The 21,464-nt window shown below is 55.7% G+C and overlaps 2 protein-coding genes across 4 annotated transcripts in view; one reads left to right on the top strand and one right to left on the bottom strand.

The window, feature by feature from the left end:
- The window catches only part of RTN3 (reticulon 3), a gene marked incomplete at its 5' end in the record, with an annotated part of 40,019 nt that extends 33,701 nt beyond the window's left edge, over positions 1–6,318 (top strand). For both annotated transcript variants that reach the window (XM_084633211.1, XM_084633212.1), the window contains 5 exons: positions 747–885; positions 1,415–1,484; positions 2,122–2,168; positions 2,553–2,611; positions 4,375–6,318. In XM_084633211.1, the coding sequence (XP_084489337.1) occupies positions 747–885; positions 1,415–1,484; positions 2,122–2,168; positions 2,553–2,611; positions 4,375–4,420 (361 nt within the window). In that variant the 3' untranslated portion in view covers positions 4,421–6,318. The remainder of the gene's footprint in view (positions 1–746; positions 886–1,414; positions 1,485–2,121; positions 2,169–2,552; positions 2,612–4,374) is intronic.
- An 890-nt stretch (positions 6,319–7,208) lies between these two features.
- Positions 7,209–21,293, bottom strand: ZFTA (zinc finger translocation associated). 2 transcript variants are annotated; one of them, XM_084634236.1, is made up of 6 exons: positions 20,027–21,293; positions 18,658–19,122; positions 14,991–15,386; positions 14,207–14,632; positions 13,355–13,475; positions 12,857–13,040 (listed from the first exon to the last, which is right to left on the bottom strand). In XM_084634236.1, exons 1-6 carry the CDS (start codon positions 20,091–20,093, stop codon positions 12,992–12,994), a joined length of 1,524 nt encoding a protein of 507 aa, XP_084490362.1. In that variant the 5' UTR covers positions 20,094–21,293; the 3' UTR covers positions 12,857–12,991. The 2 variants fall into 2 exon arrangements, with proteins under 2 accessions (XP_084490361.1, XP_084490362.1); XM_084634235.1 differs by lacking the exon at positions 13,355–13,475 and having other exon boundaries at positions 7,209–13,040; positions 20,027–21,291.
- Positions 21,294–21,464: the final 171 nt, after the last annotated feature.

Raw genomic sequence — 21,464 nt, 5'->3', positions numbered from 1 at the left:
TGCTGTACAAACATTACATGACTGCCCTTGCCCCAGAGTGGACAATTTGTGATCTCCTCTCTCACAAATACCTCTCAACATCAATATTCATGTCAAGGCCACAGTGAAGGAGTCTGTGCATAAACAATGCGAATGTCCACATCCTCCAGGGAAGAACTAACTGGATTGGAGCCACACAATTCTGGAGATTCACCGTACTGGGATGTTCTTCCACACTAATCCTGCTGATGGCACTTCAAATGTGGCAGGCGCTTCCAAAGCAAGTGTAAATGTGTTTGAAGACCTCTCCTTCCCTCAGTTATCACTCAGGATGGTGCTGTCCCAGTTCCCCACCACTGCCCTTTCTTTCACCCTATCTGGTTCTCGTAGCAAATGTACCGGGTTTGAACTTCCAGGGTCAAATCCCAAAGAATTTTCCCTTTCCTCCTGGCTGTGGGCCCTGCTCAGTGTTGTTCTCTGCTCCTCATGGAAGGCATTGGAAGGAGCTAGTCCATTGGGGCTTCTTACCTTGTTAGTCCTCTCTGAGTAACAATGCCCTGGACATATCATCTGTGAGGTTTAAACTTGAGATCTCTGAATCTAAAAGGATGAGGCTGTACTGCCTGAGCTAAAGGATTCATTAGCCCATAAGCAATAGCACACTCCTCTACCTCTGCGCATGATTTGGCACTGAGGGCGGGGGGAGAGTCATACTGATAGCACAGGGCTGACGTCTCTCATTGGGTGCAATTCTCTTGTTCTTCCAGAGCCTACCTGGACCTAGATATCACGCTCTCTTCAGAGGCCTTCCATAACTACGTGAATGATGCAATGGTGCACGTCAACCGAGCTCTCAAACTCATCATCCGCCTCTTCCTGGTAGAGGACCTGGTGGATTCCCTGAAGGTTAGTGGGGGGGGGGGGATTCCCTAGTGGCAGAGGGTATTGTTGGGCAGTGACTCTTCAGGAGGGAAGCCTGGCTCTGATGATACCTGCCTTTGGGAATCTTCCTTAGAGAGGGTACTTTCCTTAGAGCTCTGTAGCCCAAGCTAAATTCTGGACAGATCTGAAGTGGGAAAATAGCGCCGCAAACAGATGAACCAGAGATCAGTGGGACAGGTCATTGCCTGAGGAAGATAGTTGGTGAAATAATATTAGGAATTTGTATTACAGCGCCAAGGAGCCCCAGTCATGGGCCAGGCTTTGTGCTAGGTGCTGTACACACACAACAAACATTCCCTGCCCCAAAGAGTTTAGAATCCAAGTGTTGCTGTGACCTTTCTAATAAAACAAAACTCGATGCCAGGGTGCCCAGATCAGCATACAGCAACTGGTGCTTTAACGTGGCACCGATCTAGCCTGCATGGAGGCAGGTCAGCGCTGCTGAGCAGCATGGCTGTGTCCCGTTAACGGAACTCCACTGTTCTCTTCACAGCTGGCAGTTGTCATGTGGCTGATGACGTACGTCGGGGCTGTGTTCAATGGGATCACCCTCCTCATTCTTGGTAAGAGAGCGGCCACAGTTCAAGAAGGCAATGGTCCTCTGTGCACTGGGGGCATTTTCTGGGTCTAACATGGACCTCAAAGACTAGGCATTGGGAGCCATTGCATCAGCTTCTAGTTTGTCCATCCCTAACCAATGAACCTCTGTTTAATCCCTTACTTCTCTTAGGGGCAGGGACTCGCAGTTAGGAGACCAGGGTTCTACTCTGCTATGGGGTTGCTGAGCACCCCTCAACATTAACTAATGGGTATTAAGGAGCCAAAAGGATGGCCAAGTGGTTGGCACACTGGGTTGGAACCTAGGAGAACCAGGTTCAATTCCCTGCTCTGGCACAGATATCCTGTGTGACCTTGGGCAAGTCACTTGGTCTCTGTGTCTTTTACCCATTTGTAAAATGGGGATAAACAGCACTACCTTGCCTCAGGGGTGCTGGGAGGATAGATCGATTAGAGATGGTGAGGGGCTGGAGTAAAAAGGGCATATAAATACCATAGATAGAACCCTGTTCTGATGCTGACTGCATTGCAGTAATTCTCTGGAACCAACAGTGCTGCACCTTACACAAGGCAGTATGTTTCCATGGGCAGCCAGAGTATAAAGAGCTATTGTCTTCCCAGTGACCTGTCTGTCTCTTGCAGGAGAATTGCTGATTTTCGGTATTCCAGTTGTCTATGAGAAATATAAGGTGAGTCATCACAATCTCCAGCCACACGCATCGTTTAGCAGCTTGTTTAGCTAGCAGATGCCTGAGGCACTGGATCCTCCTCCAAACACTGTAAAAATACCCTGCAATGGACTTTGTCAGAATTCCATGTGATGCATGTGAATTTAAGGCAGTAGCTCTGTTAGAAGAGAAATGCAGACATATCAGGAGTCTCCATGGTCCTAGCTAAAGTTTGTTATGCTAAGTTGGTAGCTATGTTACAGAGGTCAGGTTGATTGTAATGGCCCCATCTGGCCTTAAAAGGTAAACTGAGGCAGCCATTCAGAGAACTATGAAGGGAAGCACTACTGCTGTCTGTCTACTACTACCCCTTCCAGCTGTCCTAACCCATTGGTTCTTCCTTAGACGCAGATCGATCACTACGTTGGAATCGCCCGGGACCAGACTAAGTCGATTATTGCAAAGTGAGTCCACTTCGCACTTCTCTAAAAACCCCACTATCAAAATAGCACCTTCCCTGTCATCTGAGAGGAGTCCCAGGCAGAGGACTCATCCTTTCCTGAGGATTGGACCTTCTGTCTGTAAGCTGCTAGCATAGTGGGGCTTCTAGGTGCAGCAGTACTGGCCCCATCTGAACTGGATGTAGCTGTTGTGAATGATCCTTGACTGAGAGGCATTGCTAAGTAGGGGTTGGAGTGCACATGATCTGCTGACTTCATATGGACCATGCAAGTTCATTGTCTCTTCAAACTGCTCTTGGCTAGTAAGGCTTCCTTGGAGGCAAGTAGTGCAGACCTACCGTGGCGGGGAGAGGCACCCCTCCTGCTGGCCCCAGCACAGACCTGTCCCGGACTTGCTGTGGCTCGGAGAGAGGAGCCCCTGGCCCACCTCAGGCCCACCAGAGCCACTGGTGAGAGGAGCCCCTCTCTTGGCCCAGCCCAGCTGTAGCTTCTGCAGTTGGGGAGAGGCGCTTCTCCCTTGGCCCCGATCTGCTGCCATGAAAGAGGGCTGGGGGGGAGTCCTCTCTCCCCACTGCAGCCCTGGGGCAGCCTGCATCCCAAACCCCTCATCCCTGGCCCCACCCCAGAGTCCACCCCGCCTCCCACACCCCAACCCTCTGCCCTGGTGCTGAGCCCCCTCCCACACTCCAAATCCCTTGGCCCCACTCCCATCACATGAATTTCGTTATGTGTACCAATATGGAGGTGATTTGTCACACATCACCTCCATATTGGTGCACATAACAAAATTCACTCCACACGTGGACATAACAAAATTGAAGGAACACTGCTGGTGAGCCCTGCTTCCTACTGCAGAAGAGAAGCATCTCTGCTGGGCGTGTTGGTGTTTGGCATGGCGGTTACAGCTACTGGGCCTGTTTCCATCTGACACTCTAGATCGGGGTGGCCAAACTTACTGACCCTCTGATAATCTTCATAACCTCAAGAGCACCTGCCGGGGCTTGGGGCTTCAGCCCTGCAGCAGGTGGTGGGGCGTGAGACTTCTGCCCCGTGGAAGGCACCTGCCAAGGCTTGGGGCCCCAGCAGGCCCACCTCGCAGGGCTGAAGCTCAGAACCACACCAGAGGGCAGAAGCCCTGAGCTCCCCACCCCACCAGTCTGTTAGGTGGAGAAGGGGGGGCATGGTGGGCTTCAGGAACCACACTTGAACTGTAAAAGAGCCCCATATGGCTCACAAACCATAGTCTGGCCACCTCTCCTTTAAATGCCTGATTGCTATTGACTTGTAGGGGGAGTTAGACACTTTGCAAATCCCTCCCTTAGTTGCATTCCGGTAGCTCCCAGCGTAGGGCCCCACTGCGCTCGTCGTTGTGTACATACATGCGACTGTTCCAGCCCCAAAAGCTTACAGTCTAGTCTGATTCTCCCACAGCTTCCATGAGGGCTAAATTCCTTCACAAGCCCTCGAGCCAAGAGCGTTTGGGGCATGAGATGCTCTTCAGAACAGGTGCTGAACAGAAAGGAGAGAGCCACAGGGATGGTCCTCAGTAAATCTAGTGCAGTGACAACCCAGGCATGTCTGCAGAGAGAGAACCCACTACCTCAAAGCATGGGTGTCTGCTGCCTGAGCCAAAGCCTCCGGACCAGTAGCCTGTAGCCTCATAAACATCTTGCATGATCCAATCACTAGCCTGTCATAAGTTAATGAGCATCCAGCTGACCTCTTGGCCCTTCAAACTCACCCTCTCCCCACTTCTTTTCCTGTAGGATCCAAGCAAAACTTCCAGGAATGGTGAAGAAAAAGCCAGAATAAGCTGGGTGGGTGGGCAGCCCAAGGATCCAGCCATTACTAAACTCCATGCGATAGTTATAACCATTGTTACTTGTACCTATGAAGGAACATGCTGAGTCAGCTTGAGCCTGCATTCCAAGCGTTTCTTGTTATTATTTGGCATTTGCTTTTCTAAGCCTAGAATTGGGCTCAGAACATGCACCAGACTAAAGGAGACCTGGCGTCAAAGCCATTAGGGGAGGCCTCAGCACAGCCAAACGATTGTAAGGGTCTTGTCCCCGATCACAGGGAACCCAATGCTGCTCTGAACACTGGCTCCTCTTCAGTTCCCAGCCTCCAATGAGGGCAGGGTGGCCAAACGCTTTCCCACCTGCCAAGGGGAATCGCTGCAGGGAGACATCCCTCTTTCCCTCTCATTGGCTTCCCGCACTTCCACAGAGTGGCGCTCTGCATTCCCTGCTCCCAAAATACTCTCCCAGCTGGCTCCTTGGGGGTCAGGGACTTGTACTGAAAGGGGTGGGGTGGGAAGTCCAGGAAACTGCCCCCTCAACCTTGCTGATCGAAAGGGGGGTTTGTACCCCTACGTGACATCAGTTCTGTGCTTTAGTCTGGTTCATCCCTTTCCTCTCCAGTTCCTGCAACGTGCTCCCCACCCCTCTCCCAGGTTGTACCTTTTATTTCTTACTATGAGATGAAAATGTCTGTATCTGCTGTACACTGCTGTAAACTTGTGTAGAGGAAAAAACAACATCCCGCAACCCCCTCACCCCCTGCCGAACTCTGCATGTGACTCCTCTGCTGCCATAACCCCTATCTCAGCCCCCGGAGGGCGGGTGACCACTGAGAGCTGAACTACTGAGACAGTGCCCCATGCTGCCTTGCCCGCGTGCCATTCTGCTGGCAGGGAGCAAAGGTCCATTTGAACCCCAGCTGGGTGCAGAAATGGTACTGAACACTCTAGTGTGCAGAATGGTCTTAGAGCTGCGTATTTCACAATTTGTATTTTTTGTACACTCTTAACTCGCTGAACTTTATTGGAAGGTAGCTTTGAGTTTCCTCTGGTCAGAAGGAGTCAGTCTTTAACCAGTCTGCTGCGCCCCGGTGCAAGAGACCTAGACCAACAGCCCACCCCTATTGCTTTTTCCAGGGGAGGCACTGCTAGCAGGAGTAGAAGGAAAATGCCCAGTGGATGAACGAGCTGTTCAGCATGAGGGGGCGAGGGGGATTCTCCTCTCCCTCAGGTCGGTTTAGTGTGGCAGGGAGAAGGGAGGCTTTGGCTGCCCTGGAGCAGCCCAGGGTTCATTTTAGCACAGCATCTGCTCATGGAGATGGGGATTCTGAGCCCTGCGAGGTGGCGTGCACACAAAAAATACAACTCTGCTTTTGAACTGAGCCCAGCTGCCTCAAAGCCTAGATGCATGTAGTCTATTACAGGGACTGTGCCCCCAGGCCTGAGAAGCTGGGCCACCTTTTCTTCCTCCCAAGCAAAGCTTGTGGGGATGAGTGCAGGGAATTCAAAGCCTCTTTGCTCCTGCCCTGGTCTTTTCTCAGCATCACCGCAACAAACCACGTTCTCTGCTTTCCCCAGTGGAAACTGCACTGATTGTCCTGCCCTGACTTCTTTCCACCCCTTCCCCAGGACCTCTTCTGCACTGGAAACGGTCGGCCCAGCTCTTATGTCTGTTCTGTTACTGCTGTTGTGAGATACGTTGAACAGATCGTTGTGCCAGGCAATTTGTTTTTTTAAAAGAGAACATGTAGACAGAAAACCGGAAACAAACTACTAATGAAGCTCTGTGTGTGTGTGCGTGTGCGTGTGTGTGTGTGCAGCATAAATTACAGTAGTGCCCCGGGAGATCAACCCGGTTCCTGTCAAACTGCAAATGATGTGGTATTAATAAAAACACCATGGACAGGTCCCCACTGGCTTCATTTCCTGTGTCAGCTGTCTTGGGAGGTTGTCAAGGGGTAGATGGTGAGTGGGATGGAGTTAGCCTCAGCAGCTGGGATACGCAAGCCATCTGCATTCCCCATGGCTCACCTGTCACTGGGGGAGCCGAGCGTTGGGCGTGGGGAGCTGTTCTGGCTCTTCCACTGTCTCTGTTGATGTCAGGATCTCAGGCCTTCTCTTCAGGCCGAGCGATTGAGTGCTTAAAAGCTTTGGGCTGAGGATCGTGATTGACACCTCCACTCCTCAGGCCCATTCTATCATCAAGCTAAACCTCATCTCTGCAGGCAAGTATCAGTGCTCGGTCTGAGACCCCTATGAAAAGATGGCAACACGGACATACTGCCTGGCGCAATAACTGTGTGGTATTTTGAAGTTGCCGTTGAACTATAAACACTCACTCACCTCATCCACCACTTTAAGTGACTGTTTCTACCCCTGTTTGGTTAGCTCAGGGCACCAACCTAACTCAGTTCGAGAGGAATCCAAAGTCCTCTCAGACGCTCGAATCAGTTTTGAAGAGTGTCTGCACTGAGGTGTAGCACTGAATGATTAAATCTGTTTTTATGCCCATTCAGTTCACCTGGTTTAGGAAGAAACTAAACCATTTTTAAGACAGCTAAAGTGACTAAGCATCTGCGCTAGACCAGGTGTTCGAGCAGTGCCCTAAACTCTGCAGTTGAACCATTTAGTTATTCTTCTGAACGTTCCTCTTTGCCCTAAAGAATTATAATTGACCCAACGCCTAAAGCATGGATCTTGCAGACTTAAGTAGTGGAGAAGCATTGGCAGTAGGGTTTTTTTTAAGGCAGTAACACCGTGAATTAATGCACTTCAAAACTGCATCATTTGAAAGGCTTTATTTAACATGTTTACAAAACATATGCATATAAAAAAACATACTGATGCAAAACACCTTTTCACGAGGACCACATACAAATATTCCAATACTGTCACTAAAGTGTAACATAGGCATATAAATATAATTCATAACAACATTTACATGGTAGCTACAAGGAGCAGGTTGCTCTCTGGAGGGGAGGAAGGGGTGGTGTATAAAAACATTTCATTCGAAACCACTCAGGCTTCAGGTAGGTCTTAACTGAGATGATTGTAGCGTCTAGTCAAGATGGGCACAGCTAAGTCCGTAGCTCATGACACCAACCTGCCACCTGGTTTTTGCAATGTCATTCTTGGTAGGGAAGATTGAGATTTGACTCAAGCTGCTATGCTCCCTACACCTGGAAAATTCTGGAAAGCGTGAGGCCTCTCAGCTGGGCCACCTACCTCCTACGCTGGCAAGTGTGAGTGCTCCCATGCCTGGTGACCTTCCATGTTAGTGGTACCTACACTGGTAAGATACAAAAACCTAAAGAGATGGCAGCTACCACTCACTATAGATTTCACATGGGAGTCTGGAACTGGCTTTGCTGGACTTGCCCGCAGCAATGGAGACAATGGCAAAATGTCCTAACTTGGCATATCTTTGTATGTTAAGAACCCACCTTCCCTGCACTCTAGAGCAGGGTATATACAGAGCTGGAATGGAAGAAGGGAAGCGCAAGAAGATGGCTCTGAACTCCCCTTGGATAACCACTTCCAACACATCAGGTGTGGTTACTAGACCGTGCTCTGGGATGCTGGAGCGAGCTCTAAAACCACAGTAAGAATCTACAAGCAAAATGCCTCCAGCGTGCAGGCAGCTTCTGAGTCCAGAGGGATAGCCTGCGGCTCCTGTGAAAAAGGAGGCCCATGCCATGGGGCAGGGGCTTGGTGTCACTTGACGTGTTACCCATAAAGGCCTGGAATGTTCTGTGTCTTCCACCCTCCCAGCAAGCCTGCAGTGTGGGGTAAGGGATTCTTGGGCTCATGGTCCTGCTTTGCTCTTCAGGCCTCTACCTTGGGGCTGAAGAGCTGCTGGACTGCTATTTGGGGCTGGGGTGGGCCTGCACAAATGGGCCCTAGTGCTGCTGGTGTCCAGGCATACACAAGGGAACGCAGCCCCCCACCCACCTCACTTCCCACGTGCACAGAGGAAGCGTGATTACACAAAGGCAGCTCTTGAACGCTAGCTACCGGGGAGGAACCTCTCGCTAGCCCTGTCAACTTTGCAGGAAAGAGCCATTCAGTCTAGAATGCAGGGAGCTGGGTTTCTCCTGCAAAGGCACCCATGGGTATTTCTACCAGCTGCCTGATGCTCCTGCCTTCCCATCACTACACCCAGCTCTTAATAGCTCAGGCAGGGGCAACAGTGCTGGCTGGAGCCCAAAGCTAGCCTTGAAAGGAGGGGCTTGCCATGGGGCAGTAAAAGCAAGGCTCATGGTAGTGCTGTTAGATTTGCATCAGACTCCTCGTTTTCCCACTGCCACCTCTGGGCTGCAGCACAGCTGGGCTGGGCGGAGGAAAACCTGCCCCTTCTCAGCTGAGAGCTGGGTGGGGAGAGGAGCGCTCAGCTGTAGGGAATTCTGCACTACCCCTCACTATGGCCGGGTTTCCACTCTTCACAGCTTACAGGAGTGTCCCCTGCAATAGGGCACTATTTCTCCCTTTTTTTTTTTTTTTGGGGGGGGGGGGTGTTTAGCAGCTGATCCAGCCCTGCATGATGGGCTCTAGATAATAACTTGCCAACTCTGCCCCCTTCCAGTGTCACAGCCTGAGCTGGGTTTCTCCTTGGGGTAGAATGAGGCCTTGCTTCTATCCCCAGTTCACTCCCCCCCCTCCCTTCCAGCCATGCTAAAGTAACTCTGCTGTAACATCTAAGCATCTTTTTTGTCTAGATTATGCAGCATGGATCAGAACCAGAGGCCTGTCGAGCCCCTCCCATCCCCCAGCATCTTCCCTATCTGAGAGCAATGGGCCCAGCTAGGCTGTCCCCCCCCCCCCCCATGCTCCCAGATCAGACCAGTGGGACCTATCTACCCTCAAATATCCATCCAACCCTACAGCCCATCAGCTGGAACCTTTCATCTAAAGTACCACTGGATCTGAGCCACCCCCAAATCTTTAATGCATTTATCATCCCTCCTCCCCCCCATTCTGGCAGAGCAGTGCTATTGGCCCCATTGTAGAGAGAGGGGCACTGAGCCTCAGTGACTTCCCCCAGGAAGCTTATGGGGGAGCTGGGAATGAACCCAGGTCTCCCAAGTCTGAGGTTAGCACCCTAATTCATGCAGCTGCTCGGAGATGGAGCCCCAAAGGGGGCTGTCCTGGTGCACTCTGAAGAGGAGGCCTGCTTAAAAACCCATCACTTTGGAGCCTGGGTGCATGTGAGCAGAGCTGCCCCAGCACAAGGGGCCAGCTGCTGTGTCTGAGAGAGCAGAAAGGGAGTCCCCCCCCTCCTCCCCCAGCCTAGAGATGACACATGGTGGGGGAAGCACTGAAAGATTTCCAAATATGGATGGTTAGAGCAGCATGAGCAAAACTGAATGGCCCCAGTGCCTTGGAGGAGAAGTGAGAGGGGCAGCAGAAAGGGGTTGGTGGTGTAATCCCAGGGCTCCCACGCATGCTCTAGGGTAACTCTCTACCCCTTTGCTAAGGAGGGAGGGTGCACTAGTGTGGATCAGCAGCTGGCTCAGTAACCCTGCTCAGAGCAGGCTAGGAGCAAGGGTGCAAGTAACAAGTGGTTGCCGGTGGATTTGTCTCCATTGGATCTCCCAGCCCCTGGAGTTGCAAGGCTGGGCCATCTTCCAGAAAGCCCCTCCATGCCTCAGTTTCCCCCTTGCAAAATGGGAGCCACTTAACACTGTCCCTGAACGCAGCAGGGAGGGGCGCATTTGCTAGTGTTTGCAAAGCATCAGTTGGAACAGGCCCCAGTGTGCTCAGTGTATAGCAGCCTCACATTCTCTGCCGCCAGCAGAAGCAGCCTTGGCGGGCAGGGGAGGGGGTGGCAGCGTTGTCCTTGTCTCTCTGTGGCAGTCAGGGTCCAGCTGCTCCAGCCTGCCAAGGGTTTGCCAAGAGCTTTCACCCTGCATCAGACTAATGACCCTATCGGGCCACGCCTCCCTGCCCCAGCTCAGCCCAAAGGGCCCATCGCAGCCAGGGTTCCCCTCCTCTCCCCACATTACAACAATAGGCCCATCTAGCCCCGTATCCCCTTGCCAGCCCACATTAGAGACAGAGGCAGGGCCATGCGGGAGTGCCCCAGGCACCTACATCAATCCCCACCCCCATCACTGGGGAGAGGGGGGCTAGTACAGAACAAAGAACAAAGGGGAGGGATCGCTGCCACTCAACAGATGCTGCCCCTGCATGGTGGAGGGCTACAGGGCTATTGGTCACACACGGGGCAGCTGGGAGCTTAGGACAGGACCCTTGTGAAGCCTGGCAGCCGGAGCAGAGAAGGACCCATCCTTTCCCAGCTGGCAGTGGGGGGCGCGGGCACCTGGGGCAGATCCAGCACTGACCTGAGATCAGCTGCGTGGAAGCCAGCAGGAGCTATGCTGATTCACAGGAGTTGCTGCTCTGCCCCATCAAATTGGCATCTGGGAGACCACCGAGCTAAGATGTTTCTGGAGAACTAGCACAGAGACACATCTGCTCCCCCATGCATAAGATGGGCCTAGTGGTTAGAGCACTGGTCAGTAGGAGACCTGGGTTCAATTCCCTGCTCTGCCCCACACCTTCTCGGGGACCTTGAGCAAGTCCCTAAGCTGCTCTTGGCCTCAGTTTTCCCATCTGTAGATTTGAGATGGTAGCAAAGAGTGCGGATCTCAGCTCATACTACTGACTGTCTTTGCATGGCAGCTCCCCCTACCACGAGCTGATGGTGGAATCAGAAGTATCTTAGCTTCCCATAGGGCAGAGGTCCCCAAACTGTGGGGTGCGCCCACCCCATGGGGGCAAGGAGGCACGTTTGGGCGGTGCAGCAGGCCCAGGCCAGCCCCAACAGGGGATAGGGAGGAAGTGTCACCCAGCCCCACCCTGCCCCCAGCTCTTCTTCACCCCCAGCCACAGCTCCAGCCCCGACCCCAGCCAGGGGCCCGGCTACTGGCCCCCACCATGGCCCAGCTGTGGCTCTGCTCCTGCCCCCAGTCCCACCCCCAGCTGCGGCCCAGCCTTGACCCCCTTATCCGCATCTGAGGCCCCCAGCCGCAGCCTTGCTCCAGCGCTTGAAATTCCAGTCCGCATGGCTCAAGGCAGGGACCCTGCTTCCCCATTTTACACCGGCTGGAAGTGAGTGCAAAACGCTGCGTTCCAGTTGGGCAGCCATCCACGCGCGATGGGGGCCGAGGCCTCGCCTGGCTCACGTAAGCGGCACTGCTTGGCATTTAGCGGGGGGCAGGGGTTACTTACCAGGGCCCCCTGGTGCTGGCGGGGGAGAGTCAGTTTAACTTCAGCCCAAGGAAGGTTCTTAGGATGTTGCATCTAGATGAGGTGCGGTGACTCTGGCAGCTAATTAAGGTAATACACACGACTGCAAAGGCCAGTCTAGACTCTCCACAGAGGGTGGCACTTTCCCTGGAGTGGGTGGGGGAAAGGAAGCATTGGGGTTACATCCAATTAGCTCTGAGGGACATGGATTCCAGCCTGCTCCTGTGCCAGGAAGAGGCTGCTGGAGTGAAACCCTGCAGCTGGGGGACAGGAAGAGATAGGCCCCATTCAGAGGCCAGACGGGAACTGGGGGAGGCTGGGATTTGGCAGCAGCAGCTTTTCAAACCAGCTACCCTGGGGGCCAGGAAGAGTCCCAGGAGGGGTCTGGAACTGGCCCCTTAAATAGAGCAGCTGCCCCTGTGCTCACTAGTGCCTGCCCCGGGCAGGGAGATGATTCCATCCCTTTCCCGCACCCCCATGTCTTGCAAATGCCCTCTCCACTGGCTCGCTGAGCAGCTGGGTTCCAGCCCCATGTGCCCCCAGCCCCAACAACCCCATTTCTGTGCCATCCCCAGCTCGGATGGTGGGGGGATTAAAAGCTACAGGGGGCCGTGTGAGGCCCTTCCCCCACCCCCAAGCTTGGGCTATGGAGTATCAGTGCGTGAGGACCAGATGCATCGGGGTGGGGGTGGGGGAAGGTGCTGTGTAGTTCCTGGGGCAATGTCCGTAGCATGGGTGGGTGCAGAACCCCCTATCCTGCTCCCAAACGAGCCCCCTGAGCAAGGGGTGTCTGTCCATAGCCTGGACCCCCCACCCCTGCTCCCAAGAGTCAAGATGGAGTCCTGTCCATCAACTATGCTGTGCTGGTGGGTGGGGCACAGGCCAACTCTGCCTCTTCCCCACCAGCAGGAGTGGCCTGGAGAAAGGGGTGGGGCTTAACCTCAGACTCCTCCCCTAGGGCAGGCTCATAGCGCAGGGCGGTCTCATTGTAGGCCTCCAGGATGGTCTGCCGCTCCTCTGGGGTGAAGTCCAAGGAGAAGGGATGCACCTGCAGGATGTGGCGCTTGATGGTGCTCACCTTGAGGGTGGCAAGCGCCCCCCCGCACACCATGCACACCAGACCATGCCGCCTGCCGTCGTAGTCCATCAGGTACTCCACGCGCCAATGCAGCTGGTAGTTCCGCCGCTGCTCCCGCCGCGGTGCAGGTGCCGGGCCCAGCGGGGGGCCAGCTGTGGGGTCAGGGGGGCTCTGTGGGGTGGATGGGGGCGTCCCCACCACCACCACACACTCATCCTCCTCTTCCTCCTCCCCCTCTGCAAGCAGCTGCACATCCTCATCCAGCTCCTCGGGGCTTGATGGTTGCAAAGGATTCTGGGAGTCTCCTGGAAAAGCGACAAAGCGAGGTCAAGTCAAGCTAGGTACCGTGCTTGGCCCCCCTGGCCCCACCCCCTGCACAGATTCAGGCCTCATTCCCACATCCCTGGGCATGATGGAATTGCTGACCCTGTGGTTCCACAACAGAGCTCCAGGGCCCCGCCCCGCTGGCTCAGCGATCACAGCACAGCTGGGGTACGTAGCACATCCCACCTCCCTCCCCATGGAAGGGGGAATTAGCCCAGCTGCAGTGGGTGGTGGGGGGTGTCTCTAGAGCACGGCTTCTGAGCCAGCCTGACTGCAAGGGGGAGGGGACATTCACCTATGGTGCTGTTCTGATCCAGCCCAGACGCAGGGCCTCTTGGACACTGGTTCCAATCCAGCTTGGCTCTGCGTGGGGGAGGGGCCTCTCCGGTGCTGATTCTGATCCAGTCCTTTAAGAGCTGGTTTGGGAGAAGCCAGTGCTCAAACACGTCCTGGGGTGGGTCAGGCACGCAGCTCCTCCGCTGGTGACTGGGGGTTATTTGTGGTGCTGCAGCTGGGTGCAATGCCACCCACTACCACCGGGGGGGGCGCTCATTGTTGCGTGCAATGCTTCCTGCTGCCACTAGGGGGACCTGTTGCGCTCCTGCAGGATGCAATACCCCAGGGCTACTGTGGCGGAAACACAGGAGGAAGCTGCAGGGTGCAGTACCACCTGCTGCCACCAGGTGGGGCTCTGGTCCTCGCAGCACATGCACTGCAGGTAGCAGAGGGAGGCAGACCAGGGCTGTTACTGTTCAGATTACGGGGCTTCTGCAGGTGGTCCCAGTTGCATCTACGCCCTGCAGCCCTAGCACTTGCTTTGGACACCAGGCACCCCCTGGCATCTTCCCTGGGGGAAGGGAGTCCCCAGCAGCCCTGCCCCCATCTGACCCGTCACCCTGTCCCTGGCTACTCTGAGACAGCCACACAGCCCTGGATCCTCTTTGCTTGTCCCTCTCCCCATGAGAGGCTAGCAGCAGCTCCCCCTACCCGTCTTGCCCAGGGCTGGATGGCAGAGTGTGGCCCTCAGCTTCCGCCCCATGGAACACCCCGGGTGCCCAGGGCTGGATGGCAGGACTTGCTCCTCAGCTTCTCAAGCACCCATGGGAAGGCCAGCAGCTGGCTGGCCCCAGCCCCAACCCCCATTCACCTGAGGCCTGCTCTGGCAGGGGTGCCCCCATCTCCACCAGCTGGGCGACCTTGCGGTTCCACTCCTCCACGATCAGGGCTTTGACCTGGTGGCTGAGCAGGGTGGAGTCAGGGTGCCGCTGGCGGATGTGGCGTTTGATGGTGCTCATCTTGAGGGTGGCCAGTGCTCCCCCACACACCATGCACACCAGCCCATGCCGCTCGCCATGGTAGTCCATCAGGTACTCCAGCCGCCAGTGCTCCTGGAAATGGCGCCGATGGTCCTTACCCCGCAGTGGCCCCACCGCATCCAGCTCCCATGGCGCCACAGGCTCCTCCTTGGCCCAGCTCCCCAGAGAGCTGCTCTCCTCTGGCTCTGGGGCAGCCATTGCCGAACATGGCTCAGGGGCCTCACCGCTAAGGTCCCCAGGGGAGGGGGCATCGGGCTCTAGGGAGAGATAGGGGTCAAGACAGAGGTGCTGGGGGGTGTTCACATGTGGGTGCCCCATAGGAACAGACAGATTGTCCCACAACAGCACAGACAGACTCTGCTCCCACCCCCATCCCCACAGATCTCCCTCACACATGCCCTCCCCATCACAGGTTAGGACTGCCCCCACCTGTGACACATGCTGTTACCCCAGCCCACCCCCTCAGAGGGGACACAAGAGAGGGCATGTTCCCCTCACCCATAGGCTCCCCAGTCCCCACCCCAGTCCCTCCAGCTTCCCCGCCACCGACCCCAGTCCTCCCAGGCCCCCCATTCACAAGGGGGTCCCCTTACCCTGGTCTCCCTGCCCCCTCACCTGCAGGGTGCTCCCCCTGCGGCGCCCAGCCCTTGCCAGTGGCCAGCACCAGGGCGCGGGAGTTCCAGGCCTCCAGGATGGCGCCCTTCTCAGCGGGGCTGAAGGCGAGCGAGGCGGGGTGAGCCTGCAGCACGTGGCGCTTGATGTCGTCCAGGTTGAGGCTGGGCAGCCCACGCCCACACATCATACAGCGCAGCCGGTTGCCCTGGGCATCGTAATCCATGAGGAACTCGGCCTGGAACCAGCTCTGCAGGGACTCACGCACGTAGCGCTCCAGCCGGCGGGCGCTGGGCGATGCCTTCCTCCCCCCGACCGCCGGCCGCCGGGCAGCCCCCCGTGGGGATGGGCATGGGGCACGGCGCCGACGCCGGAACCCGCCCCCTGCCAACAGCGTCCCTGGGGGAGACAGACAGGTCAGCGCCCTGCACTCCCCTAACCCTGACCCCAGCCCCTGGGCAGGATGGGCATGGGGCACAGGCTGTATCCGCCCCTGCCAACGGTGCTCCTGGAGGAGCCTGTGTATCCCTGGTTCACAGATACCCCTAACCCTTCCTGCCCAACACTGAACCCCAGCTCTCCTGCATACCCCGCCCCCTAAGCCCCCCTGAGAGATACACATGGAGATGCGGTCACCCCCCAGTTCCCCATCCCCTGCCGTGCCCTCCCACTAACCCCCCAGCTGCTAGCTGCCCCCCGTCACAAATGGGAGGGCTAGGCACCACATGGGCTCGCACCAGGGCAGAGTGGAGCACCCCCTACAGGGGAAGGGCCTTAGCTGCCCAACAAGAAAGGTGCCTGGGGCACGGGGGAGTGCCAGGTCCCTGGTGCTAGTGGGGATGTGGGCAAGGTAGACTCCCCAGGGGGGATGCGGAGAGAGCCCTCACTGAGGCCCAGGTGCCCCCACAGACTGGAGGAGGGATTTCTGGAGTGGGGGTGCATGCCTGTGGACAAGGCTTTCTTCCGGCAACTCACGGAAGTTACTAGATCGCAGGCCCTGGTTCTCATAGGAGCCTTCAATCACCCTGATATCCGCTGGGAGAGCAATACAGCGGTGCACAGACAATCCAGGAAGTTTTTGGAAAGTGTAGGGGACAATTTCCTGGTGCAAGTGCTGGAGGAACCAACTAGGGGCAGAGCTCTTCTTGACCTGCTGCTCACAAACTGGGAAGAATTAGTAGGGGAAGCAAAAGATGGGAACCTGGGAGGCAGTGACCATGAGATGGTCAAGTTCAGGATCCTGACACAGGGAAGAAAGGAGAGCAGCAGAATACAGACCCTGGACTTCAGAAAAGCAGACTTTGACTCCCGCAGGGAACTGATGGGCAGGATCCCCTGGGAGAATAACATCATACAGTATTACTGGAGTCCAGGAGAGCTGGCTGTATTTTAAAAAATCCTTATTGAGGTTACAGGGACAAACCATCCCCATGTGTAGAAAGAATAGTAAATATGGCAGGCGACCAGCTTGGCTTAACAGTGAAATTCTTGCTGATCTTAAATGCAAAAAAGAAGCTTACAAGAAGTGGAAGATTGGACAAATGACCAGGGAGGAGTATAAAAATATTGCTCAGGCATGCAGGAGTGAAATCAGGAAGGCCGAATCACACTTGGAGTTGCAGCTAGCAAGAGAAGTTAAGAGTAACAAGAAGGGTTCCTTCAGGTATGTTAACAACAAGAAGAAAGTCAAGAAAAGCGCAGGCCCCTTACTGAATGAGGGAGGCAGCCTAGTGACAGAGGATGTGGAAAAAGCTAATGTACTCAGTGCTTTTTTTGCCTCTGTCTTCATGAACAAGGTCAGCTCCCAGACTGCTGCACTGGGCAGCACAGCATGGGGAGGAGGTGGCCAGCCCTATGTGGAGAAAGAAGTGGTTTGGGGCTATTTAGAAAAGTTGGACAAGCACAAGTTCATGGGGCTGGATGCGCTGCATCCGAGAGTGCTAAAGGAGTTGGCAGATGTGATTGCAGAGCCATTGGCCATTATTTTTGAAAACTCATGGCGATCGGGGGACGTCCCAGATGACTGGAAAAAGGCTAATGTAGTGCCCATCTTTTAAAAAGGGAAGGAGGAGGATCTGGGGAACTACAGGTCAGTCAGCCTCACCTCAGTCCCTGGAAAAATCATGGAGCAGGTCCTCAAGGAATCAATTCTGAAGCACTTAGAGGAGAGGAAGTGATCAGGAACAGTCAGCATAGATTCACCAAGGGTAAGTCATGCCTGACTAATCTAATTGCCTTCAGATAACTGGCTCTGTGGATGAGGGGAAAGTAGTGGACGTGTTATTCCTTGACTTTAGCAAAGCTTTTGACACGGTCTCCCACATATTCTTGCCAGCAAGTTAAAGAAATATGGGGTGGATGAATGGACTAGAAGGTGGATTAGAAAGCTGGCTAGATTGTCAGACTCAATGGGTAGTGATCAATGGCTCCATGTCTAGTTGGCAGCTGGTATCAAGCAGAGTGCCCCAAGGGTCAGTCCTGGGGCCGGTTTTGTTCAATATCTTCATTAATGATCTGGAGGATGGCGTGGATTGCACCCTCGGCAAGTTTGCAGATGACACTAAACTGGGAAGAGTGGTAGATACGCTGGAGGGCAGGGATAGGATACAGAGGGACCTAGACAAATTAGAGGATTGGGCCAAAAGAAATATGATGAGGTTCAACAAGGACAAGTGCAGAGTCCTGCACTTAGGACGGAAGAATCCCATGCACCGCTACAGACTAGGGACCGAATGGCTCGGCAGCAGTTCTGCAGAAAAGGACCTAGGGGTTACAGTGGACGAGAAGCTGGATAGGAGTCAACAGTGTGTCCTTGTTGCCAAGGAGGCCAATGGCATTTTGGGATGTATATGTAGGGGCATTGCCAGCAGATGGAGGGATGTGATCGTTCCCCTCTATTTGACATTGGTGAGGCCTCATCTGGAATACTGTGTCCAGTTTTGGGTCCCACACTACATGAAGGATGTGGAAAAACTGGAAAACATCCAGCGGAGAGCAACAAAAATGATTAGGGGACTGGAACACATGATTTATGAGGAGAGGCTGAGGGAACTGGGATTATTTAGTCTGCGGAAGAGAAGAATGAGGGGGGATTTGATAGCTACTTTCAACTACCTGAAAGGGGGTTCCAAAGAGGATGGATCTAGACTGTTCTCAGTGGTAGCAGATGACAGAATGAGGAGTAATGGTCTCAAGTTGCAGTGGGGGAGGTTTAGGTTGGATATTAGGAAAAACTTTTTCACTAGGAGGATGGTGAAGGACTGGAATGCATTACCTAGGGACATGGTGGAATCTCCTTCCTTGGAAGTTTTTAAGGTCAGGCTTGACAAAGCCCTGGCTGGGATGATTTAGTTGGGGATTGGTCCTGCTTTGAGCAGGGGGTTGGACTAGATGACCTCTGAGGTCCCTTCCAACCCTGATATTCTATGATAGGAAAGGTGGGGAGATACTTGGGAAGGCTGCCCAGGGATTGAGGAATGGGCCAGAGTATTCAGGGGAGGCGTGTCTAGGAGGGGAATGGGTGCTCAGGGGAGAGGGTTGCCTAGGGTAGTGGAGGAGTGCTGGGGGCGCAGAGGTGCAGGGGGATGGGTGTTCAGAGATGGAGATGCACAGGAACAGTGGGGAGGACTGCATGGTGGGGGGTGCATGGGGCATAGGAGTTGTGCCCTACCTTGTGCTCCCTGCAAGCTGTCAGGTGCCTGGGCGGGGTCTCCGTGCCCCTCAGACTCCCCGTCCAGCCCGAGATGGGCGTCCCAGCTCTGGATGATGACCTGCTTCTCGCGGGGGCCCCAGCCCCCAGAGTAGGGGTGCTTCTGGCGGATGTGACGCTTGATGGTGCTCAGCTTGAGGGTGGCCAGGGCGCTGCCACACACCATGCAGATCATGCCATGCCGTGCTGGGTTGAAGTCCATCAGGTACTCAGCCCGCCAGTGCTCGTGATAATAGCGCCGATGGTCCCGCCCGGGGATGCGGCTCTTCCCAGGCCGAGATGCCCGCTCTTCACAGTGATCTGAGTACTTTCGCCCCCCTGAGGCCATCAGGGGGTGATCCTTGGGGGTCCCCCATGACAGAGACCCCCCTAGCATCAACTCAGGGGCCTCGGTGCTGCCGGAGTTGTCCTGGCTTGGGGATTCCCCTGGTGAAACAGACCACAATGGTAGGGATGTGTGAGAACATAGCCTGGGCATCTGGGCAAGAGTGCATGCATGGGAGGATGGGTTTCATGTGGGGACTGAGGGGGCAGCAGCAGAGCTGTGGGGGGGGAGCCCAGGGCTGGGATGGCCAGGGGCTGCAAGTGGGGATTGAGGGACATTGGCAGAGCTATGTACAGTGTTTGGGGATGTTGTCCTTTTATGGCCTGGGAAGAGAAGGGCTTCTTGCCCCTTTAAAAGACCTAGAGGGGCAAAGGGTGAGGGATCACCCTGAACTTCCGTGCCCCTACCCAAAAGGGAGAAGCCCAGTGACCAGAGCCATCCATGCCCTTTTAGATCCCAGCAAAGGGCATAACCGTCCTGCCCCTTTAAGAGCTAAGGCATGAGAGCTCAACGGGAAGAGGTTACTGCCCCTTTAAGTCCCCAGCAAAAACGTGGGTGCTCCCTCCCCTTTAAATGCCCTAGAGACACCTTTAGGGCCCAGGATAAAAGGGATGGACAGAGGAGCTTACTCTTTTAAGAGACCTGAGGGGAGGGGAGGGAAGCAGGGGACAAGAACCCTGACCAATAAGATGGGGCGGGGGGCCTTAAAGCGGCAGTGGACAGTGACGGGGGGGGGAGACCTGCTCTGTAAGGGCTGTGTGTCTTTAAGGAAAGGGGTCTTAAAGGGTCACGGGGGAGCAGGAGAGAGGATTCGTTCCCTCTGAAATGGGGGGCTTGCTGCTTTAATGGATGGGGCGAGAGTCTTAAAGGGACCGGGGGGTTCTGAGGCTTCAAAGAGCCATTGAAGGGAGTCTTAAAGGGGCCGTCACCCCCCCACCCGGGTGCCCTGGGCGCTTGCTCACCCCAGGGCCGGCAGGGGGCGCCAGCCGCCCCCTTTGTTCTCACCTGCCTCCGGGTCCAGGGGCTCCCGTTTGACGGGGCGGCGGGGGGGAGGGGAGGGAGGCGGCTCCATCCCTGTGTCCGTGCGTCCGTCAGCACCCGCCCCCCTCCGGCCGCCTGTCCATCCGCGCCGGGGCCGCGGGGCAGGCTCGGGGCTACAGCAGAGCCCTGCCCGCGCGGGGAGGGGGCTCCCGGGCTCCGAACGGCGGCTGCGGCCGAGCCAGGCTGCTCCGACCGGGGTGGGGATTCCTGTCTGGGGCCCCTGGGGCTCCTTTAAGGGCTCCTGGGTAAATTTAAAGGGGCCGCGCTCTATTTCTGCAGCGTAGGGGGGAGGAGATGGGGTCACCCCCCGGGTCTCATCTGTCGTCCCCCGCGACTCTGAGTCCCCTCCCCAGCCCTGGAGAGCGGAGCGGGGACTCAAGGCAGGGACTGGGATATGAGGGGCATCGGGGATATATGGGGTAGAAGGTTGGGATATAAGGGGGCTCCGATGTTATTAGCAGCCCCAGTTCTCACACCCCCAACGCGACTCTCGAGTCCCCAACCCAGGAGGGAGTCGGGGAGCTGAGCTATAAGGGGGCGTTTGCGATACACTGAACTGCCCCAGGTCTCTGCTATTCCCCATCAATGCACCGCCCAGTTCTAACACCGAGCGGTGCGCTCCCTGCAGCCTCCCGTTACCCTGATGGAGAGGGGGTGTTGGGAGCGACTGTACCCCATGCAGCACAGAGGGGACCGATCCCTGTGCCTGGGCGAAACCTCTGCCCCCCACGTTGGCTCCCACTCCACGGGCATCCCCAGTGCCATCCCCACACTGTCTCACTGCTCCCACGCCCATCCACTGCAGAATCCCCCATACGTGTGCTGGGGGTGGGGTTCTGCCCCCATGGAATCCTGTCCCTTATAAAATTCCCTCCCCCTCCTCTTTCCTGAGGGGCACGATTCAGTCCCTGCAGAATTCCCCTTCGCTCTGCTCGGGGAGCAAAGCCCAGCACATATAAATCCCCCACCACCGTGCCCAGGAGGTTGGGATCAGCCCCTATGGAATCCCCATCCCTTACAGAATTCCCTCTCCTTTTTTCTGTCCCCCGGAAGTGGGGCTCAGCCGCTATACTATCCCCTCCCCTATAGAATCCCCTTCCTGTGCTCAGGGAACGGGACTCAACCCCTGCAGAATGCCCTCCCTCTCCCTATGTCCGTGAGGCTGGGCTCAATCCCTTCCCTTCCCTGTGCCGGGGGTGGGCCTCTGCCTGCCCCTATAGAATGCTCCCCTATAGACCAGTCCCCATCCCTGTCCCCACATAGCGGGGCTCAGTCCCTACAATCCCCGCCCTTCCCCTCCCACATCCTGCAATCCCCCCTCTCGGCCGGTAGGTGGCGCCCGTCCCAGCCCCTTCCCCCGGCTCCTCTTATTCCTTCCCGTATCCACGCGCTGATTGGCCGG

This window comes from Lepidochelys olivacea (genome assembly GCF_965140295.1).
Source record: "Lepidochelys olivacea isolate rLepOli2 genome assembly, chromosome: 7".
NCBI lineage: Eukaryota > Metazoa > Chordata > Testudines > Cheloniidae > Lepidochelys > Lepidochelys olivacea.
This window is presented reverse-complemented; position numbering and strand designations above follow the sequence as displayed.